The sequence below is a fragment of the Oratosquilla oratoria genome, chromosome 7 (genome assembly GCF_046742065.1).
Source record: "Oratosquilla oratoria isolate Oo_2021 chromosome 7, ASM4674206v1, whole genome shotgun sequence".
NCBI lineage: Eukaryota > Metazoa > Arthropoda > Malacostraca > Stomatopoda > Squillidae > Oratosquilla > Oratosquilla oratoria.
In genome coordinates this window covers 10,430,987-10,449,969 of record NC_134783.1, presented here as the reverse complement: position 1 = coordinate 10,449,969, position 18,983 = coordinate 10,430,987, and the positions used below count along the sequence as shown (strand labels likewise).

Here is an 18,983-nt window from a genome sequence, read left to right as displayed (position 1 = left end):
AGTTGTTGTTTGCTGATGACACTGCACTTAGCAGGATCAGAGGATGGATTGAGGAAGTTAGTGATAGTGTTTGGGAAGGTGTGTGAAAGAAGGAAATTGAAATAAATATGGGCAAAAGTAAGTTGATGAGATGTACAAGGGGAAAAAGTGGCAGTAGACTGGAAGTGAGTATTAAGAAACTGGAGGAAGTGGATAGTTGTAGATACTTGGGTGCGAATGTGGTAGAAAAGGGAGGAGTGGAGATGGAGGTAGAATGTAGATTGAGAGAAGCAAGTGCCTTAGGGTATTAAAAAGTGTAATGAGAAATAGACAGATGGGAATGGATTATATGAAGGAGTGATTGTGCCAACAGCACTGTATGTGGCAGAAACATGGAACATAAGAGAGGAAGAGTTTGAATGTGTTTGAGATGAAATGCCTGAGAAGTATGATAGGGGTTACTAGGCTAGATAAGAAATGAGGAGGAGAACAGGGGTGGAAAGGGAGTTGGGGGATAGGGTTGATGAGTATTGGGATGGTTTGGACACATGGAAAGAATGAATGAAAAAAGACTAGTAGAAGAGGTGTGGAAGGTAGAGGTGGAAGGAGTGAACATGAGGGTGGCAACCAAGGATGAGATGGATGGATGGGCTAAAAGGGTAATTGGGAAAGAGGGAAAAGTCTGTTAAGGAAGGATGGGAGAAGACGGAAGATAGGGGTGAATGGAGAATGGTTGTGTATGGATGAGGCTGTGATGCATGAGGGGAAGTGGGTGGGGTATGGGGCATGAGGGAGTATGTGTAAGAAGTAAATTGATGCAGCCCAAACGGATTTCTCCCCATCTTTTCTGCATGAGGGGACAAAAAGGGAGGGGGTGTCGCCGATTTAATGAAGTGGCCTTGCTATGGATGTGCTGTGTCTTGCAACACTGCTTCTGACCCCAGGCAGTGGACATGATGCAGGGATTACCCATCATCCAGGAGGTGCCAAGATAAGAGGGGGGGGAAGGAGGTGGATGGGAATAGGGTATTTGGGGGATAGAATGGGTGGGAGTGGTTTTTATGCCTTTGTTGTTTGGCTACTTCCCTTGTAAAGGGGAAAAGCCTTTAGTATATTTATAAATACATACATATACCAAGGGCATTCTCACCCTTACAAGGGAGGTAGCCAAATTCAGACCCGTAAATCCACTCGCATCAATTTCATCCCCACATACTTCACTCCTATTCACCACTTCTTCCTCTTTTCTTGGCTCCTGGATGACAGGCAATCTCGGTATCCCACCCACTGTGCTGGGTCATAAGCAATGCACTAAGTAAATCCACAATAAAGCTGCTTCATCTAATTGGCGACCCCCCTCTGTCCCCTCATGCAGAAAAAGTGAAGACAGATAGAAATCCTTTTGGGCTGTGTCAAAATATTCAAACATACTCCCTAACCCCCATCCCCCATCCACTCCTTTCCATTTATCACAGCATCATCCATACATGACCATTCTCCACTCACCCCTATCTTCTGTCTTCTCCCTTCCTCAACAGACCCCTTTTGTTTCCCAACATCCCTTTTACTCCATCCATCCCTCTCATCCTTGGTCACCACCCTTATGTTCACTTCCTCCACCTTTGCTTTCTACACCTCTTTTACTAATCTTCACTCATTCTTTCCATGTGTCCAAACCACACCAATACTCTTTCATCAACCCAATCTCCCAACTCCCTCTCCATCCTCGCTGTCTTCCTCACCTCGTTTTTCACTCTAAACAGTTTAGTAACCTCTACCATACTACTTAGACATTTCTTCTCAAATACATTTAAAATTTTTCTCTTTTTATATTCCATCTTTCTATCCCATATAGTGCTTTCAGCACAATCACACTTTCATACAATCTCCTCTTAGTATCCATTCACAAATGTCTATTTCTCATTACACCTTTAAATCCCCAAGGCATTTACTTGCTTCTCTCAATCTACATTCTACCTCCACCTCCACACCTCCCTTTCCCTCCACATTTGCCCCAAGTATTGAAAGCTATCCACTTTCTCCAGTCTCCCTTAATACTCGCTTCCAATTTGCTGCCATCCTCTCCCCTTTTACATCTCATCACCCTACTTTTACCCATTTTGCAAATATTGGCAGAAAATATGAATTGAAATAGTATTCAGATGTGATGATAGAACAATTCAGATGCTGATAAATAATACCATATAAATCAGATGCTGTGATATATATCAATAATTGATGTATATATCACTGTCAAGGGTATTGGCTGCATGTTATTGTGGGGTTAAAAGCTGCTCAGTAACATACTTCAGGGTCTGTGTGGGGCAGAGCCACACATCATTTTGTTTGTGATAGAGAAAATCTTTATTCATAGAGAAATGGTGATACTGTATTATACAGAGACTGTCCCTCCCCACTCTTGATACTGTCCTGTACCATTTTTCTGAATATATATATATATTTTTTTCCAAACCCTGTGGTAGGGGAAAAGAATACTGCCACCAAGTGTTTCCACTTCAGTCATAAAAGGCAACAAAAATGGGCTGGGGATAGGACTGGGCATCCTACTCTCTGTAGCCCCATAGGGGTCATTCCTAAAACAAAAGTAAAGGCATAAGAGGGTCTGGGAGGAGTTTTCCAATGACAACCCCAAATTTGGCTCTTTTAATGTGTGTGGATGTAGTACAGATGAGAGTAAAAAGGAAGAGAGAGGCAGTATGTTTATGAGAAGAAAAATGGATGTTTTGGTATGAGTGAAACTAAGTTGAAAGGGAGGGGAGAGTTTGGAAGTGTAGTTGGGAGGGTGTCAGGAGTGAAGAGAGGATGAGGGAGAGAAGGGGTGGCTATACTAGTAAGTGAAGAAATAGGTAAACGTGTGGTGGAGTGGAAGGAAGTGTCTTCAAGGTTAATGTGGATAAAGGTGAAACTGAGAAGGGAGATGTGGATTTTTGTAAGTGCATATGGACCTGGTAGTGATAAAGTGTAGAGGAAAGGGAGGCTTTTTGGATAGATTTGAATGAGTGCATAGAGGGTTTAGGGAGAAATGTCCATGTATTGGTATTGGGAGATCTTAATGCTAGGGTAGGAAATGAACTAATAGATGGAGTGGTTGGTAAGTGCAGAGTTTCAGGAAAAAAATTGTGCTGGAGAGATGATGGTAATGTGTCTTGAGTTGATAGCAAATACAGTGTTTATGAAGAAAGTCAAACATAAGTACACATGGGAGAGGGTGGTGGATGGAAGGGTGGTAGATAGGGCTTTAAAGGATTATATAGTGGTATTGATTGATTTTTATTTGGTTTAATGTCACAAACTCCTCCCTTTCAGAAGGCTAGGATGGTGCCCCTTACAGTGGACTTTATAGTGGTAACAAAGAGAAAAGTAGGAAGAGTTTTGGAGAGTGGGGGGATATTAGATTATGTGTTTGAGATGAAATGTCTGAGAAATATGGTAGGGGTTACTAGGCTGGATAAGGTGAGAAACGAGGTGAGGAGGAGAGTAGGGGTGGAAAAGGAGTTGGGAGATAGGGTTGACAAACGAGTATTGGGATGGTCTTCTGGTCACATGGAAAGAATGAATGAAGAAACTAAAAAGAAGTGTGGAAGGTAGAGGTGGATGGAGTGAATATGAGGGGGCAACCAAGGATGAGATGGATGGGGTGAAAGGGGTATTGGGGAAGAGGGGGATGTCTGTTGAGGAAGGGAGGGAGAGAACAGAAGATAGGGCTGAGTAGAGAATGGTGATTGTGTATGTATGATGCAGTGATGCATGGAAGGGAGTGGTTGGGGGATGGGAAGGATTAGGAAGTAAGTGTGAATGATATTTTGATGCTCTCCCCATCTCTTATTCTGCATGAGGGGATGGAGGGGGAGGATCACCAATTAAATAAAACATCCTTGCTATGAATGTGCTGTGTTTTGCTGCATTGCCTCAGACCCAGGTGAATGGGTGGGATGTAGGGATGACTTTTCATCCAGGAGGAGCCAAGAAAAGAGGGGGAGAAGTGTGGTGAATGGGAGTGGAGTGTGTGGAGATGTAATGGGTGGGAGTGGATTTATGCCTTTTGACTTTGGCTACCTCCTTTGTAAGGGGGAAAAAGCCCTTGGTATATGTATGTATGTATTTTTATACAATAACCTGAATAAACCACATTATGTTGGCCAGTTTTGTTCTTTCACAATCCTATTGAGTTTCAGTAAGGTTTATCTTTTAATAATGCTGTTCCTCTTTGCCACAGATGATGTATGTAATGGAGGTGTCTCAGGAAGGAAGCAGTGAGGAAGGTGCCCGTGTGGTGTCTGTGTCAGAGTTGGCAGTACAGTACCCAGTCATCTCTTTGGCCATTAGTGATGCACAATGGAGGCCTTATAAACGATGGAAGCATGACCACAACCATGACCACACACATTCCATTCATGGTAAGATAACCCCCACCCAGGCACTGGAACTAAGTTGGAGAAGGCTGGCCATGGGGTTATTTACTGCATTGTGACCTGCAGTCAGTACTTTGGGGATTATTTTGGGGGCACCTATATGGAGTATAGCCACATATTCATTTACGTGAAAGTAAAATCTCAACTTGTAAATCATTCCATCTAGGTCTCTCTTGCAGGTGACCCACAGCTCCCAGGTAACTGACAACAGCTACTGATGTGGCCAATAAGTCACTAAAGGAAGAAATAATGTGTTGGTGTCTGGGTATGGCTAAGGTGGTGCGGTAGAAGATGAGGTGACCAGTGTCTTTTGTGTGATGGTTGCATCTGGAGCAGTTTGTCTCTGTGGTTAGGCTTATTATGAGTATGTGATGGTATTGAAGGTGGGAGTGTGCCACAGTTCTGTAATGTCTCTGTAGCTGTTCACTGTGTGCATGGATGAGGGTATTAAGGTAGGTAAATATGTGACAGGTCAGGGATTGGAGATGATTCGTGAGGAAATCAGGAAGTGAGCCAGTGGTTTCATGATGACATTGTTTGTGGTTGGGTCAGAGGAGGGCTAAGGCAGTGACAGAGCTCAGGAAGGTATGTTATAGGAGAAAGTTGAAAGTGTAGGTAAAAAGTTGATGAGGTGTACAAAGAGGTGAGAGAGGCAGTGAATTGGAAGCAAGTGTTCACTGGTGGCATGCTGGTCTCACAACTTCCAAGTCATGGGTTCAATTCCTGCACTCTCAAATTCCTAGCAGTGACTGTTACCTGCCCTAACAGTCCAAGTGCACAGGGCAAGGGTGACTGCTTTGACTGCAGCTATACACTTCCTGGTGTAGGCTCCTCACCTTCCTTTTCTTAAAGGAGAGAGGGTAGGAAGAGGATAGTTTATGTAGTTAGGTCACATGTAGTAGGGAATGGAGGATTCAAGGTGAAGGTAAACTGTAGAGTGTCAGAGAATTGGACATCTGAGGATGGACACTGGGATTTGATGGTTGTCATATCAAATGGTAAAGAAAGGGAGGGGTAATTATAGTGGAATGGCTTGTGAGATAGTTTAAAGTGTTCCTAATAGAGGAAAGTGTTCCATTGGACTATAGCAATGCATGTATAGTTCCTCTATACAAAAGAAAAGGGGTCTCAAGTATGAATTGAGTGTTATAGGGATCAGTTTAAAAGTAATAGGATGTAAGTAGTGATTATTGAGAGATTTAGGAGGGGGAACAGAGGGAGTAATTGGGGAAGAGCCGTGTGGGTTTAGGAAAGGAAGAGGGACTGTAGATCAAATTTTTGTTGTGAAGAAGATGTTTTAGGAAGTTTTGGACAGGTTAAGAATTACTTTTTGGGTTTTATGGATTTGGAGAAGGCATAAAAGGTGCAGATGGAGAGATGATAATGGAAGAGAGGGCAGTAAGGGGAAGATGGGCAGGATATTTTAGGGAGATGCTAAATGTGAAGGAGGATAGGGAGGGAAAGATAGCTGCAGTGGGAAATGCTAAGAAAATGACAGTGATGAGTGAGGAAAATGGAGGAGAAATAAGGAAGGATGAAGTGAAGGCAGTTGTTAAGATGATGAAAGCAGGTAAGGCACCTGGTCTGGATGGATGCCATGCAGAATGTCTGAAAAAGGGAGGTACAGTGATGGTGGACAGGCTGGTGAGGTTATTTAATGTTTGCTGGAGAGAGGGTAGAGTGCCGGAGGACTGGAGGAGTGCCTGTATAGTTCCACTTTACAAGGGAAAAGGGGACAAGTGTGAATGTAGTAGTTTCAGAGGGATTAGCTTGTTAGGTGTAGTTGGGAAGGCTTATGGGAGGATCTTGATTGAGAGGATTAGGAGAGGAACATAAGGAGTAATTGGTGAGGAACAGTGTGGATTTAGGACAGGTAGAGGTTGTGTAGATCAGATCTTTGTGGTAAGACAGATATGTGAGAAAGCTATAGGAAAGGGGAAGGATGTATTTTGGGCTTTTATGGATCTGGAAAAGGCTTACGATAGGGTAGACAGGAAGGCACTGTGGGAGATTATGCAGATATACGGGATAGGAGGAAAGCTTCTAGGAGCTGTCAAGAGTTTTTATGAGAGTAGTAGAGCTTGTGTCAGGATTGGAAATGGAGAGAGTGAGTGATTTGAGGTAAAGGTGGGACTTCATCAAGGATGCGTTATGTCGCCCTGGCTGTTCAACTTATACATGGATGGGATAGTGCGAGAGGTAAATGCAAGGGTAGTGGGTCAGGGATTGGAGATGGTTAAAGAAAATGGAGAAAAGTGGGAGGTGAGCCAGCTATTGTTTGCAGACGACATTGCGCTTGTGGCAGGATCAGAGGAGGGATTGAAGAAGTTGGTGACAGAGTTTGGGAGAGTATGTGATAGAAGAAAGCTAAAGATAAATGTGGGTAAAAGTAAGGTGATGAGATGTACAAGGGGTGAAAGTGGCAGTAGACTGGAAATGAGCATTAAGGGAGAGCGACTGGAGGAAGTGGATAGTTTTAGATACTTGGGTGCAAATGTGGCAGGAAAAGGTGGAGTGAAGGTGGAGGTAGAATGTAGATTGAGAGAAGCGAGTAAATGCCTTGGTGAATTAAAGAGTGTAATGAGGAATAGACATATGAGAATGGATGCTAAGAGGAGACTGTATGAAGGAGTGTTTGTGCCAACAGCACTGTATGGGGCAGGAACATGGAACATAAGAGAGGAAGAGAGAAGGAGTTTGAATGTGTTTGAGATGAGGTGCCTGAGAAGTATGATGGGGGTTACTAGGCTAGATAGAGTGAGAAATGAGTAGGTGAGGAGGAGAACAGGGGTGGAAAAGGAGCTGGGAGATAGGGTTGATGAAAGAATATTAGGATGGTTTGGACACATGGAAAGAATGAGTGAAGAAAGACTAGTAAAAGAGGTATGGAAGGCACATGTGGAGGGAATGAAGATGAGGGGACGTCCTAGGATGAGGTGGATGGATATGGTGAAGGGGGCTTTGGGGAAGAGGGGAATGTCTGTTGAGGAAGGATGGGAGAGAACAGAAGACAGGGGTAAATGGAGAATGGTTGTATATGGATGATGTTGTGATGCATGAGGTGGAATGGGCCGGGGGATGGGGGGTGAGGTAGTATGTGTAAGCAAAATTTGACACAGCCCAAAGGGATTTCTCCCTGTCTTCTCCTTTTATGCAATGGGGGGACGGAGAGGGGGGGTCACCGGAGGGAGGGTGGAGGGGTGTGGAGTGTATTCAGGGATGGAATGGGTGGGAATGATTTTATGCCTTTTCCTTTTTGGCTACCACCTTTTGTAAGGGGGAAAAAGGCTTGGTGTATGGTATGGTATGGTATGGAGAAGGCATATGACTGGGTTTACAGGGGTCATATGGGATGTGTTGTAGATGTACGAGGTAGGGGGATGTTTTGAGAGCTATCAAAAGTTTTTATGTGCATGTTAGAATTTGAGGGTGGAGACTAGGAAATGGAGAGAGTGAATTGAAGGAGGGATTACTTAAAGGTTGAATTATGTCACCATGATTATTCAATCTGTACATATATGGGGTGAGGGTAATAAACACAGAGGTGTTAGGCATGGATTTAGAGTCAATAAGTATGAGTGGAGGAAAGTGGGGGGATGAGCCAGTTGTTAATTGATGACATGGCAATTGCAGTGGAGTAAAAGATAGGCAGAGTTTGGGAGTGTATGTGAGATATGTGTGGTTGAATCAAAGTAGGGTTTGAGGCAGCTAGTGATGAAGTCTGGGAGGATATGTAAGAGAAGGTTGAAAGTAAAAGTGGGTAAATGTAATGAAATAAGATGTACAAAGGATGATGGTGGTAGTGAGTTGGAGTTAAGTCTTAAGGGTGAGGGACTAAAAGAAATGGTTAGTTTCCAGTATTTAAGGTTGCATATAGTAGGGAATGGAGGAGTGGGTTGAGGTAATGTAAAGTGTGAGGGAAAGAAGTAAATACTTTAAGGGAATGAAATTATCATGAGAAATAGATGTTTAGGGATGGATGCAAAGACAAGACTATGAAGGGGTGATTTTTGACTGACACTGTATGGGACAGACTTCGAATTTAAAAGTGTTTGTGATGAAGTGTTTAAGATGTATGATAGGGGTTATGAAGATGGAGAAAAGAGACGAGGTGGAGAGTGGGGTTAGAAAGGGAGCTGGCAGATAGGGTTGTTCAAAGAATCCTGAGATGGTTTTGGGCATGTGTAAAGAACAAGTGAAGAAAGACTAGCAAAGAGTGTGAAAGGTAGAGGTGGATGCAGTGAACTCCAGGGGAAGACTGAGGATAGGATGAATGGATGGGGTGAAAGGGGTCATTGGTACAAGAGAAATGTCCATTGAGCAGGGAAGGGAGAAGGCAAGAGATAGGTTTGTAGTGGAAAATGGTTGTGAATGGATGATAAATTGACAACTGCTCTGTAAATTCTTGAGTTGGTGAGTAGGGTAGGGTCACCATATAATGAAGCATTGGGAGTAAACCAGCTTTATTTGTGAGGCCCTACTGTGCTGTGTCTTGCTGCATTGCTTCTGGCTTGTGGCCCCTCACCCACAAAGAACTTAAATAAAAGTGACAACAAATGGGTATTGGACTGGTGAAAGGTGGGTGGATGCCTTAGCTGTGACAATCACCCATATAAATAAGGGGGAAAGGGCCTTTTTGGTATAATGTATGTATGTATGAAAATATTTGAAGTATAGTGTAGGAATATTGTCATGATTTAAGAAAGTGTTCATGGAAAGCATTTGCTTTTGCATGCCACATAATAATCCAGTTTATTTAGGGACTTGCATATGTGGCCTGGTTTTTATGGATAACATGTTTAAGGTCTTGTTTTGACCTCGTCTCTTCCAGTTGGTGATGATGATGATGACGACAGCGATAGCATGGACATGGTCGAGGGTGTGGTTTTACGGTGCACCCTTATCAACACCAAATCATTGCAGGAGGCAACACTGCGTTTCCAACCAGCTGTTCCTACAGGCCACAGTGCACAAATAGCTTCTGCTGACTTGGCATCTACACAAGACTCAATAGGTAGGTGACCAAGTTGAATCTGTGGATGTTCTAAACACAATGTTACATAAATGTAATGGGGTAATCAAGACTGACATGTAGAGACATGACAAAGGGTCATGTTGGGTGTGGAGACGTTAAGGCGTGGCACCTAAGTATATGTGTTCATACGTCTGTTTCTGAATATGGAAGCATGGTTTCATGTATAACAGACGATGTAAGAAATGTTAGGATTCATGAGTGGCCTTGTACAGATGGTACTGAAAGAAAGAGTAGAACAGGTTAACTGAGGTGATTTTGGTTATGTAGATATTTTTGAAGGATGCATGAATCTGTGGCAGTGGTAGTGAAAAAAAGTGGCAGATCATGGAAATCCTTTGTGAATGGAGTCATACAAGCCCTTGGTTAGAATATCAAGCAAGTGAAAAATGGTGTGGGTGACTGAATGAGTTGGAGAAGAATGTTTAGAATAGACCAAGGTAAAGTAACCTATTCAATAAAGGGGACTGTGGGGATGAACTGAGTAATGCTAGAAAACAAATGTGATGCAAGTTTCATATGGTTTAAACCTAGCCACCTTTCTTTGGAAGTAACTGATGAATAATTGGTTTGAAGAACTGTATGGAAATTAGAAATAATGCAAGGAATCAGTGTTTCGGTTTCATGAGTAATACCTATGTTCTTTCAGTACTTCGGGATGGACTAACAGACCTGAGTATGAGCTTCAGCACCTCAATCTCTGAAGCAGAAGGAGGTTCTAGTGGGGAAGCATCTAATACAGGGGCTCCTCCTCCCCCACCGCCACCACCTGATAGCCTTACCCCCAACACCCTTGCCACACCACCTTCTCAAGTAAGTGAAATGTAACTGTTAATGATATGTACATGAACATGGGTGTTCATGTTTTAAATTACCCACTGTTGGAGAAACAAAGCAAAAGAAACATTTTACTAAATGTGCTACTACATTTTTGTTTTATGGGTGTTTATTTTAGATTTGTCACTGGATTTCATTACACATATATATACAGACACTTTTAGCACTGTGTCATCAATTATAGTATTCAATTGTTCACATGTGCCATTATTCCATGAACTTTCTGCAGCAGTTTTTAAAATTTGAACACCAAACAGATCACCAAATTCTCTCATGTCACTATTATTGAATTCAAATCCATTGTCAGAGAGAAGTCTCCTTGGAGTACCAAACAATTTCTGAAGATGTTGCCAACCATTGTCTTAGCAGACTTGTTGGTGATGACTGATGCCACACAATATCTTGTATCAAGATCTACTATAATAAGAAACAGATGTTGTTGTACCAGTTTTAGATACATTGCAATTACTTCATTAAATTTCCCTGCCATCTGCACACTGACAACTAGTCTATGTTTAGGGCATTTATACTTTATACACACTTCACAATTTCCAGTATTGGGATGCTTTGGACACATGGAAAATATAAGTGAAGAAAGATTAGTAAAAGAGGTGTGGAAGGCAGAAATGGAGGGAGTGAACATGAGGGGGCAACCAAGGATAAGATGAATGGATGGTGTAAAAGGGACATGGGGAAAGAGGGGAATGTCTGTTGAGGAAGGAAGGTAAAAGACAAGTGGGGTGAGTAGAGAATGGTTGTGCATTTACCTAGTTGTATTTTGCAGGAGGAGAGCTATGCTTGTAGTGACCCGCTGTTGTATCTTTCCGCATCCAGTTTTTTCTTAAAGTCATGTATAGTTTTAGCACTCACTGTTTCCTCTTTCAGTTTGTTCCAGATATCTATTACTCTGTGTGGAAAACTATTATTTTTCAGATCTTTTTTGTAACTGTCTTTCTGAAGTTTCTTCTTGTGTCCTCTTATAGCTCTTCTGTCCCATTTTCGTAGATCATCCCTATCAAGAATTTCCATACCTACATATACCAAGGCTTTTTCCCCCTTACAAGGGAGGTAGCCAAAAAGAAAAAGGCATAAAATCATTCCCACCCATTCCATCCCTGAATACACTCCTCACCCCTCCACCCTCCCTCTTATCTTAGCACCTCGTGGATGACGGGTCATACCCTGCACCTTGTCCACTGCCCTGGGTCAGAAGCAGTGTCGCAAGACACAGCACATCCACAGCAAGGCCGCTTCATTAAATCGGCGACCCCCACTCTCCGTCCCCCCCCCCCAGTGCATAAAAGGAGAAGACGGGGAGAAATCCCTTCGGGCTGCGTCAAATTTTGCTCACACATGCTACCTCACCCCCCATCCCCCCACCCATTCCACCTCATGCATCACAACATCCTCCATATACAACCATTCTCCATTCACCCCTGTCTTCTATCCTCTCCCTTCCTTCCTCAACAGACATTCCCCTCTTCCCCAAAGCCCCCTTCACCCCATCTATCCACCTCATCCTAGGATGTCTCCTCATGTTCACTCCCTCCACATCTGACTTCCATACCTCTTTTACTAGTCTTTCTTCACTCATTCTTTCCATGTGTCCAAACCATCCTAATACTCTTTCATCAACCCTATCTCCCAACTCCCTTTCCACCCCCGTTCTCCTCCTTACCTCCTCATGTCTCACTCTATCTAGCCTAGTAACCTTCATCATATTTCTCAGACACCTTAATTCAAACACATTTAAACTCCTCTCTTCTTCTCTTATGTTCCATGTTTCTGCCCCATACAGTGCTGTTGGCACACTCACTCCTTCATACAGTCTCCTCTTAGCATCCATTCCCAAATGTCTATTCCTCATTACACTCTTCAATCCACCGAGGCATTTACTCGCTTCTCTCAATCTACATTCTACCTCCACCTTCACTCCACCTTTTCCTGCCACATTTGCACCCAAGTATCTAAAATTATCCACTTCCTCCAGTCGCCCCTTAATGCTCACTTCCAGTCTACTGCCACTTTCACCCCTTGTACATCTCATCACCTTACTTTTACCCAAATTTATCTTTAGTTTTCTTCTAACACATACTCTCCCAAACTCTGTCACCAACTTTCTCAATCCCTCCTCCGATCCTGCCACAAGCGCAGTGTCGTCCGCAAACAACAGCTGGCTCACCTCCCACTTTTCTCCATTTTCTTTAACCATCTCCAATCCCTGACCCACTACCCTTGCATTTACCTCTCACACTACCCCATCCATGTATAAATTGAACAGCCAGGGCGACATAATGCATCCTTGACGAAGTCCCACCTTTACCTCGAACCACTCACTCTCTCCATTTCTAATCCTGACACAAACTCTACTACTCTCATAAAAACTCTTGACAGCTCCTAGAAGCTTTCCTCCTATCCCATATATCTGCATTACCTCCCACAGTGCCTTCCTGTCTACTTTGCCATAAGACTTTTCGAGATCCATAAAAGCCCAAAAAATATCCTTCCCCTTTCCTATAGCTTTCTCACATATTTGTCTTACCACAAAGATCTGATCTACACAACCTCTATCTGTTCTAAATCCACACTGTTCCTCACCAATTACTCCCTCTTCCTCTCCTAATCCTCTCACTCAAGATCCTCCCATAGGCCTTCCCAACTACACTTAACAAGCTAATCCCTCTGAAACTACTACATTCACACTTGTCCCCTTTTCCCTTGTAAAATGGAACTATACAGGCACTCCTCCAGTCCTTTGGCACTCTACCCTCTCTCCAGCAAACATTAAATAACCTCACCATCCAGTCCACCATCACTGTACCTCCTTTTTCTTAAACATTCTGCATGGCATCCATCCAACCCAGGTGCCTTACCTGCTTTCATTATCTTAACAACTGCCTTCACTTCATCCTTCCTTATTTCTCCTCCATTTTCCTCACTCATCACAGTCATTTTCTAAGTATTTCCCACTGCAACTATTTTTCCCTCCCTATCCTCCTTCACTTTTAGCAACTCCCTAAAATATCCTGCCCATCTTCCCCTTACTGCCTTCTCTTCCATTATCATCTCTCCATCTGCACCTTTTACCTTTTCTTCTCTACTTGATTCGCCTCCTCTTCCTCTCTTAATTTCTTTCCAAAACATCTTTTTATTACTTTCAAAATTTTCTGTCATACACTTACCCCACTTCACATCTGCTCTCATCTTTGCCTCCTTTGCCTTTTGCTTTACTTCTCTTTTCTTTTCTTTGCACCTCTCATATGACTCCCTCTTTCTATTTTGTAACCAATCTGTGAAAGCTCGATTCTTCTCTTCTACAACCTTCTTTGTTTCCTCATCCCACTATTCACTATCCTTTCTTCTATTTCCTCCTGTCCTTCTTGTTCCACAGACCATCCTTGCACACTTTGTGACTCCCTCCTTGAACCATCCCCATTCCTCCTCCACACCTAGCTCCACTCTATCCTTCACTCCCTCCCACTCCTCCTTCAGCTTCTTCTTGTACTCCTTCTCCTTTTCCTTTTCATTTAAAGAGTTCACTCTAAGCACCTCCCTACCTTTCGTCCCTTTCCTCTTCCTCCATCTATCCTCCACTCTCAACTTACCTTTCACCAAAAAATGATCTGATATTCCCCCACCCTCTCCCCTTAGCACATGTACATCCTTAACTCTTCCTATCATAATCCTATTTACCACTACATAATCCATCAACGCTCTATCTACCACCCTTCCATCCACCACCCTCTCCCATGTGTACTTATGCTTGACTTTCTTCTGAAAAACTGTATTTGCTATCATCAACTCTCTTTCTAGACACATTTCCACCATCAACTCTCCACTACGATTCTTTCCTGGAACTCCACATTTCCCAACCACTCCCTCAATTGGACCATTTCCTGCCCTAGCATTAAGGTCTCCCAGTACTATTACATTGATATTTCTCCCTAAATCCTCTATGCACTCATTTAAATCTATTGAAAAAGCCTCCCTTTCTTCTACACTCTTCTCACTGCCAGGCCCATATGCACTTACAAAGACCCACATCTCCTTTCCCAGTTTCACCTTCATCCACATTATCCTTGATGAAACCTCCTTCCACTCCACTACACGTTTACCTATCTCTTCACTTACTAGAATAGCCACCCCTTCCCTCCCTCGCCCTCTCTTCACTCCTGATAACCTCCCACTTACACTCCCAAACTTACACTCACCCTTCCCTCTCAACTTAGTTTCACTCAAAGCCAACACATCCATCTTTCTTCTCACAAACATACTACCTATCTCTTCCCTTTTACTCTCATCTGTACCATATCCACGCACATTAAAAGACTCAAACCTTAGGGTGCTGGTCTGAAAACTCCCTTTACTTTTTCACAACCTTTCATAATTCTGTAAATCGTTGTCAAATCACCTTTCTCTTTGTTCTAGGGTTGGTAAATTTGTCCAATTTTTGTTTGTATGTCGAATTGCAAATTGTTGGTTCCATCTTTGTTGTTGCTCTTTGAAATCTTTCTATTTTTTTTTTTTTTTTCCCTCGGTACTAGGTGTCCATAGAGATATTGCGTATTCCAATTTTGGTCTTATCAGTGTAATTAGTATTTTCTTTACAATTTCTTCATCCATGTAGTCAAAGGCCACTTTCATTGATCTTAATAAATTAAAGTTTCTCCGACTAATTTGTTGACATGTTTGTCTGGTGTCATGTTGTTTGAGATAGTTACTCCTAGGTCCCTCTCTGAGTCAACTTTTTTTACTTCCTTTTGTACCAATTTTATATTGACCCGAGTTTTTATTTCTGCTTTTTCCAAATTTCATTACAGACGCTCCTCTACTTACGTTCATTTGTTTTACATTTTTTCGATTTTGCGTTTGAATTGACTGTAAAAAAAAAAAATGTAAAACTTTTTTTTTTTTGAGTGAATTTTTTAGTTTAGCGCGCTCTCCGTAGTTCAAACGATACTTGCGCATGACGCTGCGTCCATTGTTTACATTGCACAAACAACAAACTGAACATGCCTTGCCTCATCCTCCTCCTCCCCCTCCTCCTCCTCCTCCACCATCTCAATTTATGTTGCTTGAATTTAATTTATTTGAAATTAATGTTATTATTTTACAATGTTATGTGTATAATTAATGATTTAGGGTGTTTTATAAGATACGGTAATAGAATTTACGGATGTATAGTACAGTAACAACTTACATTCATTTTCAACTTACGTTCGGCCGTTTGGAACGTAACTAAGACGTAAGTTGACGAGCGTCTGTATACAGCATTTCTTAATGTTAAAATTCACGTCTTATGCCTTTACTTTTTCGTTTAGGAATGTCCCCTGTGGGGCTACAAGGAGAAGGATGCCTAGTCCCAATCCCCGTCCCTTTCTTCTCGCCTAAGAGGGTCTGGGAGTTTTCGGACCAGCACCCTAAGGTTTGGGTCTTTTAATGTGCGTGGATGTGGTACAGATGAGAGTAAAAGGGAAGAGATAGATAGTATGTTTGTGAGAAGAAAGATGGATGTATTGGCTTTGAGTGAAACCAAGTTGAAAGGAAAGGGTGAGTGTAAGTTTGGGAGTGTAAGTGGGAGGTTATCAGGAGTGAAGAGAGGGCGAGGGAGGGAAGGGGTGGCTATTCTAGTAAGTGAAGAGATAGGTAAACGTGTAGTCGAGTGGAAGGAGGTTTCCTCAAGGATAATGTGGATAAAGGTGAAACTGGGAAAGGAGATGTGGGTCTTTGTAAGTGCATATGGGCCTGGCAGTGAGAAGAGTGTAGAAGAAAGGGAAGCCTTTTGGATAGATTTAAATGAGTGCATAGAGGATTTAGGAAGTATCAATGTAATAGTACTGGGAGACCTTAATGCTAGGGTAGGAAATGGTCCAATCGATGGAGTGGTTGGGAAATGTGGAGTTCCAGGAAAGAATCGTAGTGGAGAGTTGATGGTGGAAATGTGTCTAGAAAGAGAGTTGATGATAGCAAATACTGTGTTTCGGAAGAAAGTCAAGCATGAGTACACATGGGAGAGGGTGGTGGATGGAAGCATGGTAGATAGAGCGCTAATGGAATATGTAGTGGTAAATAGGACTATGATAGGAAGAGTTAAGGATGTACATGTGCTAAGGGGAGAGGGTGGGGGAATATCAGATCATTTTTTGGTGAAAGGTAAGTTGAGAGTGGAGGATAGATGGAGAAAGAGGAAAGGGACGAAAGGTAGGAAGGTGCTTAGAGTGAACTCTTTGAATGAAAAGGAAAAGGAGAAGGAGTATGAAAAGAAGCTGAAGGAGGAGTGGGAGGGAGTGAAGGATAGAGTAGAGCTAGGTGTGGAGGAGGAATGGTGATGGTTCAAGGTGGGAGTCATAAAGTGTACAAGGGTGGTGTGTGGAACAAGAAGGACAGGGGGAAATAGAAGAAAGGGTAGTGAATGGTGGGATGAGGAAACAAAGAAGGTTGTAGAAGAGAAGAAGTGAGCTTTCACAGATTGGTTACAAAATAGGATGAGGGAGTCATATGAGAGGTACAAAGAAAAGAAAAGAGAAGTAAAGCAAAAGGTAAAGAGGAGAGCAGATGTTAAGTGGGGTAAGAGTATGACAGAAAATTTTGAAAGTAATAAAAAGATGTTTTGGAAAGAAATTAAGAGAGGAAGAGGAGGCGAATTAAGTAGAGAAGAAAAGGTAAAAGGTGCAGATGGAGAGATGATAATGGAAGAGAAGGCAGTAAGGGGAAGATGGGCAGAATATTTTAGGGAGTTGCTAAATGTGAAGGAGGATAAGGAGGGAAAGATAGCTGCAGTGGGAAGTGCTGAGAAAATGACCGTGATGAGTGAGGAGAATGGAGGAGAAATAAGGAAGGATGAAGTGAAGGCAGTTGTTAAGATGATGAAAGCAGTTAAGGCACCTGGTCTGGATGGATGCCATGGAGAATGTCTGAAAAAGGGAGGTACAGTGATGATGGACTGGCTAGTGAGGTTATTTGATGTTTGCTGGCTGGAGAGAGGGTAGAGTGCCGGAGGACTGGAGGAGTGCCTGCATAGTTCCACTTTACAAGGGAAAAGGGGACAAGTGTGAATGTAGTAGTTTCAGAGGGATTAGCTTGTTAAATGTAGTTGGGAAAGCTTATGGGAGGATCTTGATTGAGAGGATTAGGAGAGGAACATAAGGAGTAATTGGTGAGGAACAGTGTCGATTTAGAACAGGTAGAGGTTGTGTAGATCAGATCTTTGTGGTAAGACAAATATGTGAGAAAGCTATAGGAAAGGGGAAGGATATTTTTTGGGCTTTTATGGATCTGGAAAAGGCTTATGGCAAAGTAGACAGAAAAGCACTGTGGGAGGTTATGCAGATATACGGGATAGAAGGAAAGCTTCTAGGAGCTGTCAAGAGTTTTTAGGAGAGTAGTAGAGCTTGTGTCAGGATTGGAAATGGAGAGTGAGTGGTTCGAGGTAAAGGTGGGACTTCGTCAAGGATGCGTTATGTCGCCCTGACTATTCAACTTATACATGGATGGGGTAGTGCGAGAGGTAAATGCAAGGGTAGTGGGTCAGGGATTGGAGATGGTTAAAGAAAATGGAGAAAGTGGGAGGTGAGCCAGCTGTTGTTTGCGGACGACACTGCGCATGTGGCAGGATCGGAGGAGGGATTGAGAAAGTTGGTGACAGAGTTTGGAAGAGTATGTGATAGAAGAAAGCTAAAGATAAATGTGGGTAAAAGTAAGGTGATGAGATGTACAAGGGGTGAAAGTGGCAGTAGACTGGAAGTGAGCATTAAGGGAGAGTGACTGGAGGAAGTGGATAGTTTTAGATACTTGGGTGCAAATGTGGCAGGAAAAGGTGGAGTGAAGGTGGAGGTAGAATGTAGATTGAGAGAAGCGAGTAAATGCCTTGGTGGATTAAAGAGTGTAATGAGGAATAGACATTTGGGAATGGATGCTAAGAGGAGACTGTATGAAGGAGTGATTGTGCCAACAGCACGTATGGGGCAGAAACATGGAACGTAAGAGAAGAAGAGAGAAGGAGTTTGAATGTGTTTGAGATGAGGTGTCTGAGAAGTATGATGGGGTTTACTAGGCTAGATAGAGTGAGTAATGAGGAGGTGAGGAGGAGAACAGGGGTGGAAAAAAAGCTGGGAGATAGGGTTGATGAAAGAATATTAGGATGGTTTGGACACATGGAAAGAATGAGTGAAGAAAGACTAGTAAAAGAGGTATGGAAGGCAGATGTGGAGGGAGTGAACATGAGGGGACGTCCTAGGATGAGGTGGATGGATGGGGTGAAGGGGGCTTTGGGGAAGAGGGGAATGTCTGTTGAGGAAGGACGGGAGAGGACAGAAGATAGGGGTGAATGGAGAATGGTTGTATATGGAGGATGTTGTGATGCATGGGGTGGAATGGGTGGGGGGATGTGAGGTGAGGTATTATGTGTGAGCAAAATTTGACGCAGCCCGAAGGGATTTCTCCCCGTCATCTCCTTTTATGCAATGGGGGGACGGAGAGTGGGGGTCGTTAATTTAATGAAGCGACCTTGCTGTGGATGTGCTATGTCTTGCGACACTGCTTCTGACCCAGGGCAGTGGACAAGGTGCAGGGATGACCCGTCATCCAGAAGAACATAAGAAATAAAGGAGACTACAAAAGACCATAAGGCTTACACTAGGCAGCTCCGTATCCATCACCACCTGTCATCCCCATCCATAAAGTTGTCTAATAATTTTTTAAAA

The 18,983-nt window shown here is 42.9% G+C and overlaps 1 protein-coding gene across 4 annotated transcripts in view; it reads left to right on the top strand.

The window, feature by feature from the left end:
- The window catches only part of Ge-1 (Enhancer of mRNA-decapping protein 4 homolog Ge-1), a 166,085-nt gene that overhangs the window by 40,438 nt on the left and 106,664 nt on the right, over positions 1 to 18,983 (top strand). For 3 of the 4 annotated variants that reach the window (XM_076187801.1, XM_076187800.1, XM_076187798.1), the window contains exons 9-12: positions 4,217 to 4,397; positions 4,592 to 4,609; positions 9,244 to 9,426; positions 10,094 to 10,257. In XM_076187801.1, coding sequence (XP_076043916.1) covers positions 4,217 to 4,397; positions 4,592 to 4,609; positions 9,244 to 9,426; positions 10,094 to 10,257 — 546 coding nt within the window. The remainder of the gene's footprint in view (positions 1 to 4,216; positions 4,398 to 4,591; positions 4,610 to 9,243; positions 9,427 to 10,093; positions 10,258 to 18,983) is intronic. The other variant, XM_076187799.1, reaches the window with a different exon arrangement.